This window comes from Danio rerio, chromosome 6 (genome assembly GCF_049306965.1).
Source record: "Danio rerio strain Tuebingen ecotype United States chromosome 6, GRCz12tu, whole genome shotgun sequence".
Taxonomy (NCBI): Eukaryota; Metazoa; Chordata; class Actinopteri; order Cypriniformes; family Danionidae; genus Danio; species Danio rerio.
Genome location: NC_133181.1, coordinates 31,270,643 through 31,293,225, shown reverse-complemented (window position 1 = coordinate 31,293,225; position 22,583 = coordinate 31,270,643). Strand labels below are relative to the sequence as shown.

At 35.2% G+C, this 22,583-nt stretch overlaps 1 protein-coding gene and 1 long non-coding RNA gene across 2 annotated transcripts in view; both read right to left on the bottom strand.

Annotated features, from left to right (window-relative positions):
* Window positions 1-22,583, bottom strand: part of tprg1 (tumor protein p63 regulated 1) — a 37,345-nt gene that overhangs the window by 1,047 nt on the left and 13,715 nt on the right. Inside the window, 1 exon segment of the mRNA NM_001089528.2 lies at window positions 6,923-7,076. Within this exon segment, the coding sequence (NP_001082997.1) occupies window positions 6,923-7,076 (154 nt within the window).
* Window positions 10,507-14,447, bottom strand: LOC141386291 (uncharacterized). The gene is made up of 3 exons (XR_012407980.1): window positions 12,580-14,447; window positions 12,024-12,383; window positions 10,507-10,746 (listed from the first exon to the last, which is right to left on the bottom strand). It is a non-coding gene; the product is annotated as an uncharacterized lncRNA (long non-coding RNA).

The following is a 22,583-nucleotide window of genomic DNA, read 5'->3' as shown; positions in this document are numbered from 1 at the left end:
TTTATATTTCCTAAACCCCAGGTTTTGTTATTTTTCTCATATTTGTGGTGTCACAAGTTTCATCGTTTGACCTTTGTTTACTTCTGAAGTTCTCACGAAGAGCTGTTTACACCACGCACATTTAGTGACATAATATACTGTAAATCATGCTACTCTTTTCTAATTGAATGTTTCTCTTGCCAAGCGAAAGGCAGCAACAATTATTTATTAAACCGGAATACAAAAGCAGTGCTTAGAATGACCCTAAATTAAGCGCAGTTAAAAAAAAAAAAAATTAAAATGTACTTATACAAACTCTAATTTGACTGATCTTCCCTCCCCTGGACTTTGGAAAAATGTTATTCATAATCAAAACAGCAAAACAGAATTGAACATGCATTTATTTGTCATGAATGCAGTGAAATGGTTTAGAATGAGATGACTGATGAAGTGGTAATGAGATATGAATTCTCTCTGCTTGCAGAACACCAAACAAAATTGTCAGAACAGCGAGTGAGTAAACACTAAAATATACAGTTTGACATCTTCAAATGTCTTTAAATATGGCTCACTTTGGTGATTAAGTATCACTGCGTTCACATAAGATGTTTGTTGAACTTGGGTTTGGTTTGCAGTTGCTCACCTGTTAACATTGTTTACATTATAAAACAACCACACCAAAAACTATAAAATGCACACCAAAGACTATAGAAGACATGTCACTCGTATAGTTTGAATGGGAATAAGTGTAATGGTCAATATGGCAACTGAAGCCCTGCCAACTAGTACAGGAGCCAATCATCAATCACTATAGAACAGGGGTCACCAACCCTGTTCCTAGAGACCTTCCTGCAGAATTCAGTCCCAACCCTGATCAAACACACCTGAACCAATTAACAGTACCTAAAGCAGTACTTTATAATTACAAACAGGTGTGTGTTGTCAGGGTTGCAACTAAAATCTGCAGGAAGGTAGCTCTCCAGGATTAGGGTTGGTGACCCCTGCTATAGACTGATGGAGAAGCTTGGACCAGATGTGTGCTTTTACGACAGTTTGGTGGTCAACAAACACACTGGAATCTCAGCGAATACTTCACAGACATAATAAATATATCAACATAAAGCTTGAAATCTGTGCTTTTAAATGAAATTAGGGCACTTAAAAACTAAAGTTTTTTTTTGGTTTTGTAATCTGTATGAATCGAACATAAGTTACAGTTCATACTGTCAAACGCACATCACATGACTTCAACAACTCAAACACCCAAAAACTTGTAAACAAAGAGTCATTTTCACTACTGGAGCAGACTCGATAATAATGTGTAGAATAGCCATAAATGAGGTTGGTGTCGTGATCTCATTCTTTTTAAGTACACATGCACACTAGCTCGAGCAACCTGAAATCATTGTTTGATTCGTACATTTAGAAACTAAACCTATGAGACAGTTGTTGTTTAATTTCATTGGTGGTTTCAAGTATGTAATGTTATCGTAATGTAAGCTTGGCAAACAGTTTTGGAGAATTTGATATTTCTTATCCAGACAGAATGCCCCAACATACTGTGCGAGTGGCATTTCTAAGAAGGCCGCCGAGTGAAATGACTTGCCTTAGAGGCACTTTGACCACACTCTGACATCAAATTAATCTGGGTGTGGGTAGTGTGAAAGCCCCTTAATAACTGCGTTTAGCTATACTTTTTATCCTGGGTTATGCAACCCTTTACATCTAGGGCTAATTTTTTTGGGTTCTATATGCAATTGTAAATCCCTTTCTAAAGTTTTTTTTGCACTAAAGCCACATACTAGTCAAACCCAAAATTATTCATGGCAATTTATAAAGTTTTTTTCAAATGTAAATAAAAGCTGAGAAATATTGTCTTACTACATTGTCTTATTATCTTTTGAGAGAAGCTGGTGTCATTTCTGGTCAAAAACAAAAAAACAAACAAATAAACTTAACTTTTAAGTAACTTAAAGTCAGAATTTGCCAGGGGCATTATTCATTTTGGGCTTGACTATGTAGATATCAGAGAATAAATAACTTCAAAACTAAAGGATGTAGCGGCATGGTTAAGGAAGTTATGCTCAAAAACAATCTGTCAAACTGGTGTTATCATAGAATCCCAATCATTTCAGGGGGAAGTACATTTTCTGATTTAAATTATTGAAAATATATTGAATATTAATATATTGAAAAAATACTGTTTGCCAAAAAAAACATTGAATATAAAGCCAGGAGTACCTTCAAATAGTGATGCAGTTATTTAATCCTTTTTTAATTTTATTTTCATTCAGAAACTCATGAACTTACTGTATAGTAGTCAACAATATATAGTATGAGATTGCGCTAGAAGTATTTTATATAAGCAGGCTTTGTGCTGCATTCACCCAATCAATGTTTTATCCAGGTTTTAGAATTGTAGAGTATCAAACAAGCCAGTGTGTATACCTAGACAGTTAAACCAAGATAAATTTTAAATACAGTAATATGTGAAGAAAGAAACCCATATTTCTGTCTATCCAGGGTATATGTTAATCTAATGTTAACCATTTAAACTGTGAAGAGTCCTATTCAGTACTGAAACATGGCAAAAACACCTTTTAAATTATTATTTGGCTCAACTATTGTTTATCACGTTGGCGGTTTCTTCTTGTCAAAACATTCTTGTTTATGTTTTCTCTTTTTTTATCTGCCATTCTTCATGTTTTTTTTTTTTTTGAAACTGCTGTTCACCTCTGTAGGCGGGGTGGAATGTAAGGAATGGGAATGTGGCTGTGGGATTAGACACCCCTCTTTTCTAAAAATGACTGGTTATGCGATCTTCGAAGTCACCTGTGCAAGGCTCAATCACACCTTTAACTATATGCATACTTAAAGGGCAGCAGATTGTGCCACACTGAAAATGTTCTACATTTTAAAGCTCAGGTTTTTTTAAATCATACATCTTTCAGTCATTTATTTTCTTTTTGCTTTAGTTCCTTTATCAATCAGGGGTCGCCACAGCGGAATGAACCGCCAACTTATCCAGTATCCAGAGAACCACTGGTCATGGAAATGCAAAATACCAGCTTCTGCTTTAAACTGGACTGACTAAGTATCTACTATTAAATATCTACAATTGAAAATTATACAGTAAAACACCTTAAATCTGTAAAAATGCATTGATCAGATGGCAGTTGAGTTTGCATATTATTGGGAGATCGCTGACAGAAACAATGAACTGTGCCGTCAGAGAGCGTCTGAAACTATGCAAGTTTATTTTACAATCTATGGCAGAAACACCACTGAGCCTCACTAGATTGTCCTGTATGGGCGCGCAGCCTTTATAAAATACTTACAGGTCATTAATTTGGACAACTATGCGAATATATTAAATAGTTCACACAAAAATACACAAAGATAGACTTTCATGTTCACTTGATGCATAGTTTGTGAATGAACAGACATGCATTTAGATACGATCATGAGGCTGTTTTTGCGCCGAATTTGGAGTAATTAACCCAAGAACAGGGGAAAGTGCATTACTTTGATCATTTTAATAAAGGAAATTATTATAAGATCCAAAAATTCTAGAATAACATTGAGAGTTCATTTTAATCTTGCGGCCCACCTGCAGGATCCTGCAGGCCCACCGGCCCAACCGGCCCACCGGTTGAGAATCTCTGCTCTAATGTACAGCTAATTGCATTAACTCATTCACTCACTTAGTACATGCTATATAAGGCATCTTTATCAACTGCCAATTAATCCGGCATTTCTTTTACCGGTAGATGCCCTTCTTGCCATAATCTTATCAACTTATGGAACCCCAGGGCTTGGAAACTCTCAAACACTTTAAATGTCACTTTAAGCTAATTACTAGCGTCTTGAAAAATATCTAGTAAAATATTATTTACTGTCATCATGGCAAAGATAAAATAAATCAGTTATTAGAAATTAGTTACTAAAACTATTATATTTAGAAATGTGTTGAAAAAATCTCTCTGTTAAACAGAAATTGGGGGAAAAAACAAACAAAAGGGCTAATAATTAAGGGGGCTAATAATTTTGACTTCAACTGTATGTTGTGGAAAGATTTTGGGAGTACAGTAACTAAAACTTTAGTTATTAGTTTTATTACTAGTTTTAGTTACATTTAATTAAAAGACAAACTTTTATGTAAGGTTTAGAATGCAAATTTAATTAGATCTACCTATTTGGTATATCTTTCCCAGAGTTGGGTTGCGGCTGGAAGGGCATCCGCTGTGTAAAAAACTTGCTGGATAAGTTGGCGGTTCATTCCGTTGTGGTGACCCCGGATTAATAAAAAAAAAAAAAAAAAAAAAAAAAGCCTTGAAAAGCCTTGGAGTAACGATTGATGACCAACTAAACTTCTCTGACCACATCTCTAGAACTGCTCGATCGTGCAGATTCACACTCTATAACATCAGAAAGATCCGACCCTTCTTATCTGAACATGCAGCTCAACTCCTTGTTCAAGCTCTTGTTCTCTCCAAACTGGATTACTGTAACTCTCTACTAGCTGGGCTTCCAGCTAACTCTATCAAGCCTCTTCAACTGCTCCAGAATGCAGCAGCACGAGTGGTCTTCAATGAACCTAAACGAGCACATGTCACTCCGCTGCTAGTCCGTTTGCACTGGCTGCCAGTTGCTGCTCGCATCAAATTCAAAGCTCTGATGTTTGCCTACAAAGTGACTTCTGGCCTTGCTCCTTCTTATCTGCTTTCGCTTCTGCAGATCTATGTGCCCTCCAGAAACTTGCGTTCTGTGAATGAACGTCGCCTCGTGGTTCCATCCCAAAGGGGGAAGAAATCACTGTCGCGAACGCTCACGCTCAATCTGCCCAGTTGGTGGAATGAACTCCCTAACTGCATCAGAACAGCAGAGTCACTCGCTACTTTCAAGAAACGACTAAAAACTCAACTATTTAGTCTCCACTACACTTCCTAATCTGCAATTGCCTCTCTGAATATCACAGTAACTGTACAAAAAAAAAAATACTAATACTACTAATACTTCCCTTCTTAGACTTTACAGACCTGAAACTTGCCTTTAGTACTTATTCATTGTTGCTCTTGGTTGTGTAAATTGCTTCCTTGTCCTCATTTGTAAGTCGCTTTGGATAAAAGCGTCTGCTAAATGACTAAATGTAAATGTAATAAAATGAAAATGAATGAATGAATGAATATTTGGTATATCTACTAAAAGACAGAAAATATTACTTTACGAATTGTATTATAAATAAATTATATGAACATTTGCTTATTATTCAATAATATGACTGAAATTAATATAAAAACTGAATGAATCTATTTTTTTACAAACAATTTGCATGAGTAATTAATAAGATTCAAAGGTGGGCACAAAAATTCTGCAGAAATCTGCAGATTTCTTTATGCACAGATTCCATGTGTGTCTGCAAATAAGCTATAATTACTGTCATACAGACATCAAAATAAACAACTTTCAGTGCTTGGCTTCTTAAAACCTGATTTACGCATGTTTTATTGGCAGTAAAAATTAATTGTGGCATGTATGTACACAGATCAACTATAAACTTTTATTTGGCTCACTCAAGTTGATCGAAATCTACAAATAAGGAAACTATGAACTTTAGTTTCAAACCATTTTTTTTTTAACAAATTAAGATCTTTTAAAGAACGTTGAAAACCGTTAGCCACTGACATACATATTAGGAAAAATGCTAATAAAAAAAGTCAGTGTTTTAAATCCACCAGTTTTCATTTTCTACATTCCTCAAAATAACGTCTTTGTGCTCAACAGAAGAAAGAAACTGAAACAGGTTTGAAGCAAGTCAACGGTGGAGAGTAAATGCTGACAGAAATGTTCACTTTTGGGTGAACTATTGCTTTAAAGAGCCACCGCATCACTAATCCCTTTTATAAAAGCATGCGGGTGAAACTAGGCAGTTATAGTCAGTTACTTTTTGTTTCATGTTTTTTTTTTTTTTAGATTTAATCGCAAATAAGCTGTAGCTTTAGAATGACCTGCAGTTTGAGAAACGCTGCCTTAAGTAACCTCAGCCTCGAGTTGTCATTCTTTGAATCCTTCATCGTGTAGTGAAATAAATATTACCCCATGCATGTAAACTGAACACGTCATTTCTTCCAAAGTCGATTTCTAAGAAATGGCGGATTCTTACTCCACCTCTACAAGCCTTCTGGCAACCTTTGTAAAACTTGCTGTGAGTAAGAGCAATTGAGATTGGTTAAGGTAGCTCACTATATGATTAGGATTTGTGGTCTTATAATTTGATTGAAGAATGGGTATATTCACTCAGAAAAACACTTGTTGTTTGCTCAAACATATTTAAAACGAGCTGAAACAAGCTAAAGTTTTTTTTATTGAGGACAACTTAATTGTTAATTGTCAATTCACTGAAATTTGTAAAAACTAATAAGTTATCTTAATTTTTTTATGTTGACCCAACACAAATCGGTTGTGTGGAACTAGGGTTCTGTATATTAAACATTGTAAAAAAATGCCTGGATCCATACAATTCCTACTAACCTGATCTCACGAGGAAACATAACTATTTTACGTTTTGTCAGTTTAGTGGCTAATTCATTAGGAATTCATACAAGTTCAGTCATACATAAATGTACAATTTAAAAAAGAAGGCATGGCACCCAACCCCACTCCTAAACCCAGCGTTATTGGGGGATAATCATACTGAATTTTATGAATTAGATCATACGAATTCATACGAATTAACCACTAAATCAAAAAGTTACGAATTGCTGTACGATTGTGTTTATTCCTTCATGTTGGCCCAACACAATTTGTTTAAGTTAACTTAATTGTTTTTACAAATTTAAGTGGACTGAACATAAAACAGAGAAGTTGTTCCCCCCCCAAAATTAAGAATTGTGTTGTTTGAAGTCATTTTAAATAAGTAGTTGGAGTGTATTCTGATACTGACCTCGCACAAGCGGCCGAGCTGCTCATTGGCACTCTTGGCAGGATGATAGGTGAATGTAGTGAACGGATAGTCAACAGAAAAAGGATTCCAGCGGGAAGAAAAGGAAGGTTCTCTGAGTTTGTCCCAAAACACCCGCACGCCCTCACCTTCTCTCCTGAAAAACAAATACATATAACATAATGCTTGTATGCAGGAGACAATGACAGATAAATGATAGCAATGTTAAAAAATGTAAATCAACATTCTCCGGGTAAAGTTCAGAGAAAATTAGTAGTGGAATGAATGAGAGAACTGAATACAAATTAATTTTACAATATTAATGTATTAACTCACTTTCAAATCATGACATTAATCACAATTATTATATTTACATTTTCCTATTTTTACAAGTTTCCCTTCAGGTTTAGGAATAGATAGAAGTATACATAGTAAAAAATAGTGCCAATTTGATACAAACAAAAATAAAAACAAAATACAATTAGTTTATACTATTATTATTATTATAGGTATTTTTTTACGATATTCGCAATATTTGATCATTAAAATGTAACTTTTACACAATGCATACATTTTACTAGGGAATGCCATAAAAGTCATCAGAAATGACAAACAAAACAAATTTTATTTATCTATTATAAAAGTTATGTATATGCATTTATTTATCTATTTTCAATAATATGTTTTCCAGATTTTTTATGTTTATTTATTTCTTAGAGAATTTGTAAGGAAATATGAGTGAAGAAGTTAAAGTATAAAAAATAAAAACATTTAATTAAAATTAACTTAAAAATGATTGTAAATAATTATAAAGCTAGATAATAGTTGTGACTGATATTGTTTGAAATTAAGAAGTCTATAAGTTACTGTATTATATTGACATGTTTCTACAGATGTAAACATCTAAAAGCATACTGGGTAAAATATCCTGTGTCAATTTTATAAAAACTAAATTAAACTAAACATTTTATTTATTATAATTTCTTTTAATATGATATAATATGTTTAAAATGTGAGAATGCAGGAAAAAAATACTAATAAATAGATTTCAAAGAAACTAAATTTTAGATTTTGGACTAATGCACAAAAAGTCCTTCTATAAAACTATTCTCTCAGAAATGTCACTAGGGCATTACCATTTCAATATTGGTACCTATTAGTAGCTAAATTGTACAGCAGTACTTAAAATGTACAAAAGTGACCTTTTGAAAGGGCACTGCCCCAGTGTCAGCGTTTGTATCTTTATTTCTGTGAGTTTAACACGTGCTTTATCTGCTCAGCAATTCACAATTTCATGCTTTCAATTAGGTCAGCTTGACCCCAGAGCCCCCGGCTTCCTTCCACGCTGAAACTGTCACCATTTCTCTTCAGGTCGCCTCTTTTATGCACAAGCCAGTGTAATGTTTGCTAAGCTTAGAGGCAATTCCCTCCGCTCATCAGATTTTCTTTCTTTCCCCCTGCCTTTCTCTTTTGCCATTTTAAGTAAATAGATTTTAATGAAAAGCCTAGAGGGGATGTCTTTATTTTCCAGGCTGATGAAACCTTAGAAGACAAGAGAGCGCCTGGCAGCAAACACACAGCTTTTAAAGCCTCCAAACATTGGCTCTTTGAAATGAGTTGGAACCCTTCCATATTTTACAAGCATCTTTCACAATAGACTATGTGCCGTTTCACCATCAGTCATGGTATGAAAGGCTGTGAGTTCTACAACTGTCCATACAGTCGCACCAGGAGACATTTCAGCATTAATTTAATACCAATTTGTACAGGTTGGGTCCTATAGTGACCTACAACAAAAAATAAATCATCAAGCAATAAAACTACTTTTCATGTTTTGCACAGTGAAAAGAAAAGTCACTCCTCATGACTAAAATATATATGCATTAGTGACCAGTGTTGAGCAATAACGTGTAGTAATACGTTACAGTAACGGCATTACTTTTGACAGTAACTACTGTAACACATTACTTTTTAATTATATTAACACCGGTACCGTCATGTTTATCTGTCACTTGGTAAGTTAATTAATTTTGGCTGCAGTCTAGCCCACATCTTCCTGTTTACAGCGGTGACACTGTGGGATTGGTGGATGCCAACCAACCACTGTAAAGAAGACTTGTTGTGTACAAGGCACCAGGCAAAAGTAAAGCAAAAGCAGAGAAACCAGGTGCGCTCGAAGTAGGCTGAGTGTGTGAGTGAGAGAAACCAAATGTGTGTGAGAGACCGACAAACTATTAACGTGACTATTATTAATTACTATAACTAATACTTTGTTAATTCAAATAAATAAGCACACATTTGTTATCTGTATAACAAAATTGATTAGTTTAATAGACACAGTGACACATTTCTGTTGTATTTCAGAACATGTTATTTAAATGTATAGTATTACATTGTTTAAAAAAAACTGCAGATTTTGCACTTTGAATATACAAAGCTTACTTTTCATATCTCAGTTGATGAGATATCACATTTATTTTGTGATTAGTTTGAAAATTGCTCATCAATTCCATTTATTTAGCAGCTATTTTGATTTGTTTAGAATGCATAAAATGTATGTTTTTTTTCTGTATATAATATTATTACCTTTGTACTGCTGGTCTGACTTAAATAAAAATTACTTTTTGTTTTAGTTTGTCTCGTGTTTTAGTTGTGAGAATGCAATTTAATAAAAACTGTGAAATTGATCAACAGTGTATTTTCCATGCAGCACTGAAGTGACGTTATAAGGGAATTAAAAGGAGAATTAAAAATGTCTTTGGAAAAGTAACTCAAAAATTACTTTTAACAGTAATGCATTACTTTTTGATGTAAGTAATCGATAAAGTAATTGAGTTACTTTTTGAATGAAGTAACTAGTAACTGTAACTAGTTACTATTTTTTAGTAAGCACAACACTGTTGACTGACCACTTTTTCAGTGGTGCTGAGACTCTACCTATTTTTTCCCAGTCCACTTGAATTTTGAGAAGTCTTTGTTAACCTTAAAAAAACCTGAACCAAATCAATCAGATAAAAGGTAAATCACAAAATTACAAACTTTTATGTGAGAAAAAGGAAGTATTTGTAAATCAATCAATGTATTTGAAACTCATTTTAATAGTATTTCTTAGAGAATCTATTAGAAAATAGTTAGAAAGGTTAATAAAATTACACATTAAGCTTTAAAAATACATGTTTTAAAGTAAAGACTTGATGATGTTTGTTACTCATATTATTTCAAATTATGAAGTCAATCAATTATTCTATTCTATTCTATTCTATTCTATTCTATTCTATTCTATTCTATTCTATTCTATTCTATTCTATTCCCCTTCAGATTTATACATCGAAAAGCATACTGGCTAAGTAAAAATGCTGCCAGTTAAATAAAAACTGAATTAATCTAAATATTCTATTTTACATCACTTAATGTTACATGCAATATGCATAATGGTTTAATTGCAATTGCATTAAAAAGTGCAAGAAACAAGACACTTAATGGCTTAAATAAGGAGAACTACTTTCCATGAAGCATTGTATATTTGGTGGGTTTTCTGTGACTGATAGATGATTGGTTGATTTTCTTTTTTTTTCTTTTTTTTTTTTGTAGAGCACCTTTTGTGATTTAGATGTCTAGATTATTTATTATTTTATTTTTATTTTTTCAAGGCAATTAGGCAGACTGAGCTGAAAAATAAAATCAGTTTTAATGTCGCAGCATTGCATCACAAAAATGCATTGATGCATTTGCTCTTCAGTGGACTTTCAGAGGTGAAAAATCAACCACACTAAACTGAACTTCAACTCTGACAACTGAACTGACACAGTTTCAATTTACTCGAACTTCTATGTTAAGCTACTTTGAAACAATGTACATTGTAAAACCGCTATAGAAATAGACATGAATTGAATTGAATAGAGTTTCATAGCAAATAACCAATAGTTAAAGGGTCACGAAACACCAAAACACATTTTTTGAGCTGTTGACAGTCGTATATGTGTCCCACACTGCTAAAAACACTATTAGGACACCTATATTTCACTAAAAAGTGTAAATTGGTTGTTTTTGCGTTATTTCAAGCAAATTCGTACTTCCTGTTTGAAACGAATTTTTGAAGCTGCGTCACGGTCATGACATAATAGCCTGTATTCCAGCGTGCAGACTGGGCGTCTGTGCCAGAGTGTGCCTTATTACGTCTTACAGTGTGATGCATTAATGCATGAGTAAGGCTTGGTTCAAACCAATCAGCGCGCTCTATTGTGCAACTTCATTAATATTCATTAGTGTCACCGTCTTTACACCACAGAGACGCCACGTTGTGTTGGCAAAACAAGCGTGAAGTGTTGCTTTTACAGTTTGCTGCCATTAAGTTTCGTTTTTATTTTCTCTCTGTGAGAGCTCATCTGGATCACGTGTGGATTACAGTGTACGCGACGCTCGACAACAATAATTTACGTGTCTAAGGGGGATTATTGTTTAACTGAGAGCTGTTCTCATCTGCAAACGCTGAAATCCGGATTCCGGATGTAATCTTCTCTTCATAAAGACGCGGCTCTAGTTGCTGGTGATTGTCCTGTCTCTACAGATTTGGTAAGTGAGCGACCAGTGCTCTTTGCATATTCAGTTTGTTCGTATCAAATAAGTTAATTATTGCATTGAGTGCAAACATGTTAGCACCGCATTTTGTGACCGGAATAACACACGCGGCTTTCTGACGCTACCTGCCGTGTGCATCTAAGTTTCCGGGAAATGCAGAGTTTTTTTCTGTCATTCGCCGTGCGGTATCAAACATTGCATGAAAAATACACGCTTAGAGCAGCTCTTCGAATCAAATATTTCATTTGTCGCGAGGGGCATGAATGAATTCCCTGAATGAAAGAGCCGAACTGCAGTTAAAGTCCAACATTTAATAATTTGGCAAATAATTCGACTACAGATGTCCATGTAGGTTAAACACCATCCCTTTCTCCTGTGTATTTTGACTGAAACTCGCGCGTGCCCAAATAGACACTCCCACACCCTCCCACTTTAGTTCCTCTGACACTCCCCCCTAAACAGAGCTGGACACCCCCACTTTTCTGACTTTTTCCAAAGAAGAGGTGTGAAAACACCCTGCTGAAACGAGTGGGTTTCATGGCCCTTTAACATTTTAATTATAATAGACAATTATAATTTAATAATTATTATACAGAGGCTATATCAGGCCCGTAGCCAGGGGAGGTTCAGGTAGTTCGAAAGACCGCTATGCCATCCAACATGGTCAAAATAACCCTTCAAAAAAAGATATCCTCTGTTGGCTGTTGCTTTGGTGAGACTTATGCTAATTAGTTTTGGCCCATTCCCACATTATTTTTCATGAGTCCAACATCCAGCTGTGCAAGAAAACATACAATCTAATGTAAGTGAAGTCTTTTGCTACTGTTTGTTTTTAAAATAGAGTAAACATTTTACAAGTGACTTCAATTCTAAATCTGGGGCCTTACTGATAATGGAACAATGGACCTTATTAGGATTCATTGTATAACAGTTCTTTGTTCTGCAGACTATTGAAAAAATAATTAATTTTAAGTGGCTATTAATTTTGACTGTAATGTTTTTTTTTTTTATATAAACTGCTTTTATTCTAGCCAAAATAAAACAAATAAGACTTCCTTATTACTTCCTAACTTCCTCATTACTTCCTAACAAATAATGGACCTTATTAGGATTCATTTAAATACTATTTTTGCAATTGTTGTTATTCATGAATTTTCAAGTTAAGTTTCATAAACTAATTTCGAGAGGAGCACGTGATATGATTGAGCACTGCTGGCCACTCATCTGTAATCAGTAATAATCCAATCAAAGTGATCCTAGCTTACTATAAATAGATCATTTTGTCCTTACTGCTCAAATCTTCTTTTTAGAACAATCCCCCCTTCCACCCCATCTCCTCCTTTTCCTCCCTTTTCTTAAGGGGGAGCTATCGAGACCTACCTGATCTCAGATCCCCTGATATGCTTATTGACCGGGTGGGAGCCCTGGGCTCAAATATCTCAGAGCTCAGGGTTCTCTCCCAGGACAGCATGCCAAACCTGCTATAAATGCAAAGCATATTTAAGTGGGAACTCTTGAAATGCACTTTGCTACAAGAGAGGCTATAAAAATCAAGACGCTCTACATTATGATGGTTTAATTTTTTTATTATTCAAATGGCCAAATTCTGACTAAGGAATGTGCTGGCCAGTTTGTTATTTGCCAATAAGATGACAATTGGCTTCAGTTTGTAATTTAAAACTTTAACAGATTCTTATTACTTTTCTAATGATATAGAGTATGATGTAATAAATTTGTATTTTTCATATTTCTTTATTCTAAATCTATAGGAAATATTTTTGGTCCATCAAAAAGTGTTATTATGTCCATCCGACAAGCTATTTCAGCTAAAATAGTGCTTATAATGTCACTAAAATGCAGTATTTAAACCTCACAATTGAATAGAAAATGAGGCGTATAACTGAAAAAAGAACCACCCCTTTCCCCAGGCTGGCTACGGGCCTGTATATATTATACCTCTAGAAAATGTATAAGCCACATTTTATGATGCTTTGATTTATTGATTAACTGCAGAATTCACTGCTTTAGTCACTGAATGTATGGATATGTTCATTTTCTTCTGCAGCACTGGAACATCACCAAGGTAAGTAATCAATTACTTTTTTTTGTAATGGGAGGACCTTTGTGTAAATCCAACTTCAGCAGCTTTCCACTCTAAAAAGACTGCTTGAAATGTAAGTGAAGAAGATGTGCTTTACTACTGACATTTGCTAAACGTGTTGCCTGAGAAAAACACTTGTCTTGTGTCTCACTGAGACGGATGTGCCCTTCAGCATAACACCATTGGCAGTTGCAGGTTCATATAACCAGTGACCCAACGGTCCTACTTCACTCTCATACAGACAGACTGGGTTCCAGGTAAACGCAAGTATCTACTGTAATCACTACAAAGCATTCAGTCTTTCACTGAAGGAGGTCTTAACTGTGCATTTTTTTGTTTTGTTTTGTTTTTCCGAGTTGACAGATGGATAGCCTGAGGGCTGAAATAACTGATTCCTTTTCCCTGCCCTCCTTACTTTACCTTTCCCCAACATTCTCTTTTGTACTATTTTATGCATTTGTCATAAAATCATTTCAAAATCATGACACAATGTTTGCTTATACTGAGAAAGCTGCATAATATTATTTATAATATACAGTTGAAGTCAGAACTATTAGCCCCCTTTTGATTTTTTAAAATTTCCCAAATGATGTTTAATCGAGCAAGGAAATTTTCACAGTATGTCTGATAATATATTTTCTTCTGGAGGAAGTCTTATTTGTTTTATTTTGGCTAGAATAAAAGCAGTTTGTAAAAAAAAAACAAAAAAAACATTACGGTCAAAATTAATTGCCCCTTTAAATTAATTATTTTTTCGATAGTCTACAGAACAAAGAACTGTTATACAATGACTTGCCTAATTACCCTAACCTGCCTAGTTAACCTAATTAACCTATTAAGCCTTTAAATGTCTCTTTAATCTGTATAGATGTGTCTTGAACAATATCTAGTCAACTTATTTACTGTCATCATGGCAAAGATAAAATAATAATTCAGGGGGCTACTAATTCTGACTTCAACTGACTTCAACTGTAATTTATCATTATAATATAATTTATTAACAGTCATTTCTGGGACAATTTAATGCACGGCAAAAATCAAGACAGCACTTTTCATTTGTTATTATTAAAAACAAAAAACGTCTTCGGAAAGGTTGTGCAAGCAAGCAAATAACACAACTTCATATTTATTTTACTGGTTCTTTTAAAAACAATTACTTGCTGATTGGAAATCTTCCACTTCACCTCCGGCTCTTACAAATCATTTTCCTTCAAAATATCACATTGTGTTCAATCACCTGTTATTAGATATTAAAGCACAAGTATGAACAAGAAAGGACTTCAGCATATATTTAGTCATTTACATTTAATCGTTTAGTAGCCGATTTCAAAATGAGAACAACACTGCAAAAACATGCAGTTATTTTGTCTTGTTTTCTACTATAAACATATTCTAAAATCAAGAAGAAGTGAAAAGCAAAATCACTAAGATGACAAGTGCATTGTTTCTGAAATAAATCAAGCAACAAAGGAAAAATATCTTAATTATTATTATTTCTTTTTACTCTTATTAAGACATTTTTATATTTGGCCCTTTTGTGCATTTGGGTTTTCTTTCTCAGTATACTTGGAAAACTTCAAAAATACATCTTGAGTATTTTAACAGCAATTTTATGCTGTTTTACACATAATTCATCTGAAAATATACAACATTTTATTCTACAATATTTTTTTGTTTATTTTGTTTACAGTATTTTCTGAATTCCTTCTTTCATTTTCTTTTCGGCTTAGTCCCTTTATTAATCTGGGGTCGCCACAATGGAATGAACCAACAACTTATCCAGCATATGTTTCACGCAGCTGCTGCTCTTCCAGCCGCAACCCATCACTGGGAAACACCAGAGAGAACATGTAAACTCCACACAGAAATGCCAACTAAACCAGCTTAGGCTCAAACCAGCGACCTTCTTGCTGTTAGGTGACACTGCTACCCACTGCACCACCACACCGCCCTCTGCAGCAAACTTCATATCTATATTCTATTCTTTTTTCAAGGGTACATGTTCATACATAATATGTCTGAAAATATACATTTTATTCTACAATTATTCTTTTGCTTAGTTTGTTTTTCAGAATTTTCTGAATACATTCATTAATTTTCTTTTTGGTTTAGTTTATTTACTAATCAGCTGCAACCCTTCACTGGGAAACACCCATACACTCTCATTCACACATGTACACTATGGACAATTTATCTTACCCTATTCACCTACAGTGCATGTCTTTGGATTTGTGGGGAAACTGGAGCACCCGGAGGAAACCCACGTGAACATGCAAACTCTACACAGAAATGCTGACCCAGCCGGGGCTCGAACCAGTGACCTTCTCTCTATAAGGTGACAGTGCTACCCACTGCGCTACCACGCCACTCTTTGCAGAAAACTTCATATCTATATTCTATACTTTTTCCCCAGGGTATATATGTTTATACATAATATGTCTGAAAATATACAACATTTTATTCTACAATTTTTTTGTTTATCTTGTTTACCGAATTTTCTGAATATTAATTTATTAATCTGGGGTCTGAACCGCCAACTTATCCAGCATATGTTTTACACAGCTGATGCCCTTTTAGCTGCAACCCAACGCTGGGAAACACCTATAGACTCTCATTTACACACATACACTATACGGATACAATTTAGCTCACCCTATTCCTATAACTTGTGGGCAAAACCGGAGCACCCGGAGGAAACCCATGTGATCACCTTGCAAACTCCACACAGAAATGCCAACTGACCAAGCAGAGGCTAAAATCAGCAACCTTCTTGCTGTGAGGTTACAGCGCTACCCACTATGCCACAGTGCTGCACCTTTTCTGAACACTGACTAAAAAATAAATATGAATTAAAAGGTTATTGAAAATCCTTGATTAAATGTTAAATGTTTTGTAGAAGAATATGCAAAACTTAAATTTTACTGTTAATAATATTAATTTATGTATTTATTTAATTAAAATATAAGATTTTTGAAAACATATAATGGTAAAACTTTTTGCAATTCCAAATCTCATCAATGTTAAATGGTATGTTACAAATGGCTCAATATTTTATATTTTACCCTATTCATCAGTATAATATCTTGCCTTGAGTTATTTAGCTTATTTTGTTTTCATTGTACACATACAGTATGTAACCCAGCTAAAATCTCTCATGAACCCAATCTTCAACATGAGACAATCGATTTACCATGTGCACAGCTGCTAAAAATGTGTGTTGCATTTCCAGGTGTGTCGTACTTTGGCAAAACCAACAGATTCAGAACACACCTTAAGCAGGACCAGCTCCTGCCAAACACACATACCTTACAGCTACAGAGAAAAAGGGGACTCTTTTGACAGAAAAAAAAAAAAAAACATAACTACAGGGCAAGGCTGTGTCTCCAGCTCTCGTAGTGCTGCCCATGTTTACACTAACACTCTCAGAGCTTGACAAAGGGCTCGCAGGATACACCCTGCTGAATAAACTGCTGTGTTGAGAGAAAAAGAGACCAAGGGTGATTATGGGGCGCTTTGGAGAAAAAAGCTGAAATTTTGACTGCTTGTTGAGTATGGAAGGTTTTTGTACCTTTGTGTGTGCATGAGCGAGTGCACATGCATACAGTGTTTGTGTGAAAGCAGTTGTGTATCTTACTTTCTCTCTCTCTCTCTCTCTCTCTCTCTCTCTGTGTGTGTGATGATTGCAGAGGTAAGCTATCAGTACACGAGGGCCAGTTGAGACAGGCAGAGGGCTGGGACATTCACTGTTTATGGTACAGGCTTGAGCTTTCACTGATCATTGCCACGAGTCTCTCTCTCTCTCTTACACACAGACTATTTCATTCCATCACTCTACATGATTGAGAAAGATTGAGAAGGGGAGGGAAAGGGAGGGAAGAAGAGAAAAGGTAAAAGGAGAAGGTGAAAAATGGATGCTGGGCTCTGTCATGCATGACGCACAAGCTTCCCCCAGACGCGTTACACACGGGAGCACATTCCTAGAAATAAAGTCACACTAAATGTGCTGTTTCCTGCTGGTCATAAAACTGGAAAAATGCTTTGCCTGTTTACGTACACAACATTGCAAGAGTGATTATTGAACCTAGATGCCATTTGTAAGAAATTTTTTTTAAAGAAAAAATAGAAACAAAATGACTCAAACTTCAAGTAAAATTAAACAGAAAAATGTGCAAATAAAAATGAAACTCAAATTCAAAGAGCAAATTCATATGCTAATTAATAATAACACTGAAAACCATTTGATTTGGCTAAACTTAAAATTAAAGTTAACCTAATGCTTTGAAAATGAGTAAACTCAACTAAATTAGAGTAAAGGCATAACTCAGCATAACCATTTTAAACACGTCAACTCGAGACCCAAAACCCAAAACTTGTTTCGGCAATAAATGGAAGAAATAACTCACTAGGGCTATAATGTATTAATGTTAGTATTTTTCTCCAAGAAAGCAATAAATAAATAGTAAAACATTGTATTGTACATACAAAATAGTTTTTGTTTGCATCACATTCAAGCAAATCAAATGTCATTGCTGTCAGAGTACCTCCCTAAAAACTTCTTCAAAATTAAGAACTTAAAGAAATGTATTTTTGTTTTTTGTTTTTTGTAGTTAGTTTTTTGTAAAAGTAACTTACCATGTTATAAAGTGACAGCATGCGTTTAATATTAATGACATATTTGTGTATATTTTATAGTCTTTTGTGGTCTGTTATCAAAATATAGTTGTTTATTAAAACAATAGAACCCTTACACATCCACACACACAACTGTAATTCATTTAGTCCACCCAGGCTCATTGGGAATACTTGCCCAGGGCTATGACTTTGTGAAATATGTTAAACTGGGGGCATTTCATTGCAGCTTGTGATGACATTTACACTAGAAGCTGCTGTCTACATTTTTGAGAATCTCATGTATGTTACTAGGGTGTGTTTTCTGATGAGCACTATTTGCACATACTTCTCGTACACTTCTGTGAGAAGACGGGTTTGTTGTGCATATATTATCTTGCGATTGACTAACATAAGCCCTTTCCTAAAACTAACCGATAGTATTTTCAAAAGCGAGAAATCATCTTGCGATTAAATGCCCTACACTCCTCTCTAAACCCAGCTGATAGTGTTTTCAAAATGAAACGTTAAGAGAAAATTTTACAATGCTTTTGCCTTTTGAAGAAACCGTCCTTCATTCTTGAACCTAGATACTCTGTGTGCCAAGTATGATATTGTACAAGGTGTGCCATGCAGTGTCGCAAAAGCATAGCGTATTTCCAGTGCGTCTGTGTTGCGTTTCGCACAACTAGTCATTCGATTCTATGGAATGTCCAGAGATAAACAGGGTATCGTTGATGTAAAATTCTGAAAGTGATTCAGTTTCAGAGTCATTCGCTTACAAGTACATGCAGTCAGTGATTACATCATGGTTACATATTATTTTGATGGTCTCTGTATACTAGGTACTCTCAGATTTCCTCTTACATGAGCACATTTAATTACACATTTCAGACTGATTTCAGAACAGAAACTGGTTGCTACAGGTAACCAATTATATTCCATTCTCTCTTGTCTCTGGTTCTTGTCATAATTTAATCCATCTTGATTTATGTGCATAAATTAATACAGTTGAGTTAGTCAAGATATTCCTTTTAGACTTGTAGCTGGGTTTCAGTGACCTTTGCTGAAGTGGCCTGCCTCACTTTTCTACAATTTTGTATGATGTTTTGCAGGGTTCTATTGTGGGCTCTCTTTGCTTTATTTATTTATTTTGCTTTATTTTGCATCCGGAAAGTATTCATAGCGCTTCAATTTTTCCCCATTTTTTTATGGTACAGCCTTATTCCAAAATCAATTAAATTGTTTCTTCAAAATTCTACACACAATACCCCATAATGTCAATGTGACAATTTACAGAGTAGATTTTGGCGGTTTGTTTTGGGTCACTGTCCTGCTGGAAGATGAACCATCCCCACAGTCTGAGGTCAAGAGCACTCTGAAGCAGGTTTTCATTAAGGATGTCTCTGTACATTGCTGCATTCATATTTCCCTCTATCCTGACTAGTCTTCCAGTTCTTGCTGCTGAAAATCATCCCCACACCATGATGCTGCCACCACCATGCTTCACTGTAGAGATTGTATTAACCTGGTGATGAGCGGTGCCTTGTTTTGTGCAAATTTAACGCCTGGCATTCTCTCCAAAGAGTTCAATTTTAGTCTCATCAACTTATATAGCCGGCCAGCTCTAGGAAGAGTCCTGGTGGTTCCCAACATCTTCCACTTATGGAGGCCACTGTGTTCATTAAAGCTTTCAGAGCAGCAGAAATGTTTCTGTAACCTTCACCAGCCTTGTGCCTCTAGACAATCCTGTCTCGGAGGTCTACAGAAAATTCCTTTGTCTTCATGCTTGGTTTGTGCTTTGACATCCACTGTCAACCCAGGGACCTTATATAGACAGGTGTATGCCTTTTCAAATCATGGCCAATCAGCTAAATTTACCACAGGTGAACTTCAATTAAGCTGCTGAAACATCTCAAGAATGATCAGTAGAATCACTGTGTACCTGAGCTCAATTTACAGCTTCATGGCAAAGGCTGTGAATACTTATGTACATGTGATTTTTCAGGTTTTTTTATTTGTAATAAATTTGCAACAATTTCAAAAACAAATTTTTCACATTGTCATTGTGGGGTACGGAGATAGATAGACAGATAGACAGACAGACAGACAGACAGACAGACAGACAGACAGACAGACAGACAGACAGACAGACAGACAGACAGACAGACAGACAGACAGACAGACAGACAGACAGACAGACAGACAGACAGACAGACAGACAGACAGACAGACAGACAGACAGACAGATAGATAGATAGATAGATAGATAGATAGATAGATAGATAGATAGATAGATAGATAGATAGATAGATAGATAGATGGACGGACGGACGGACGGACGGACGGACAGACAGACAGACAGACAGATAGATAGATAGCTTATACAGCATGTAGATTAAGCTGACATGTACATATAAATCTACTGAGGCAGTAGAATGTCTCAGAATTGTCAGCAAAATATCAGGGTCACCAGAAGGTTTACTAACTCTCAAACAACCATTGCACACTACAGAATGTCTAAAGGTGACTATCAAAATAAAATTGGGATTTTATCTCATCTTTATTTTTTTCTATAATCATCTACATGACCTCAAATGACACAAGAAAGCAGATGAACTCAGAACAGATTTATGAGTTTCATTTTTGAAAAGATTCCAGATTGAAATGTCACTGCAGTTGTAAAATGACTCAAAAATAAACACAACAAGAAACACACACACTCCAGTGTATTCTTAGTTAAACTTTGCTGCAGCGTCTTGAAATTCCTGTAGCAGTCGATTGCACTTTGTATGGCTAAGGACTGGTAAGTCAACACACTAGATGAATAACTGAGGTCTGCTACAGCTGTTAGGGCAAGTGGCTCGTGGAGAACCTGAGCCAACAAATAAATCCCTGGATTGCTCAATAGATGCTACGATTGAGTACCATGGCCGGATTCTACAGCACTCGCTGTGGTGGGCCATCTATGAACCACTCTTTTATTTGACAGGAGAATTACATGATCGGAAGAGAGACAGAAAATGCACATTTGATTTCAGAGCAAGAAAAAAAGGGATGGTTATAGAAAGAAATACAAGGTGGAGGCTTTTTCCAGTGACTAATATCCTTCAGGAGGTGAAGATCCAGAAAAGTAAATGGCAAGAAATTATACATAATAATGCTTCTGTTTAAAACAGATGATGCTGTAATGCAATCATGCATGCATCAGAGCCCACTGAATAAAACACCACCAAATTTGTAGATTTAGCACTGTGTTTTCTGACAAAGAAAAATGAGCTCAGATTTTCTCAGGTCCAAACAATGCTGGCTCATTAATCTACATGAGCGCAGTGGACACAGTCAATACAGTGAATGACCTGACAAGCACTAGCATGTTGACACACAGTTAAGAAATGGTTAACAAATTCCTATGTAAACTTTTACTAATCCAGCCCAGGAAGTCAATCAGAATGAATGCAGCAATACAGTGCTTTTGTTTGTATAGTTTATACCCCACCCAGAGAACTCAATGGAAACAGCTTAGACTGTAAGATCTAGGAAATCTGCAAAAATAGCTTAAAAGCAATTTCTAATGCAGGTAATGTGTGCACTGTTGGTTACACTGCAGTTATGGAAAAATGTGCTCGGTTTTGGATGTGGATCCTGGGTCTTAACCTGTAAAATTGCCCCCTCTGCTGACCAAACTGCAGAATGATTCACACTTAAGTGCACTGAGGAGGTGGATTAGCTCATAAATTGACCAAAACCTTCCGATTTTGTATTTTTTTTAATTTTTTTAAATGCATGCATATTATGCCTAATCTGTAGAGTTGAAGCCAGAATTATTAGCCCTCATTGAATTTTTTAATATATATATATTTTTGTATATTTCCCAAATGATGTTTAACAGCGCAAAGAAATTTACACAGTATGTCTGATAATGTTTTTTCTTCTGGAGAAAGTCTTATTTGTTTTATTTCGGCTAGAATAAAAGCAGTTTTTAATTTTTTAAACATCATTTTAAGGACAAAATTATTAGCGCTTTTAAGCAAATTTTTTTTTGATAGTCTACAGAACAAACTATCCTTATAAAATAACTTGCCTAATTTATCTATATCTTTTGTGGGGCAATCTTTGGTTATCACTTTAACAGAAAACTTGAAAACACTGCCTGCAAGCTGACACATTAGATATTTTATACTTTTTACAGTCAAGTTGAGGAATATTTATTTATTTAATTTATTTAATTTATTTTTTATTTATGTGTCTTATTTTTAATAGAAAAGCTGTGTAAAAGCTAAAAAGAAAAAAGCTCCTGTCAGCATGGGCTGTGGAGGACACATGAGTGATGTGCAGGGTAGATGGGTAATTACCTCGTCTAGACAGTCTGGATGA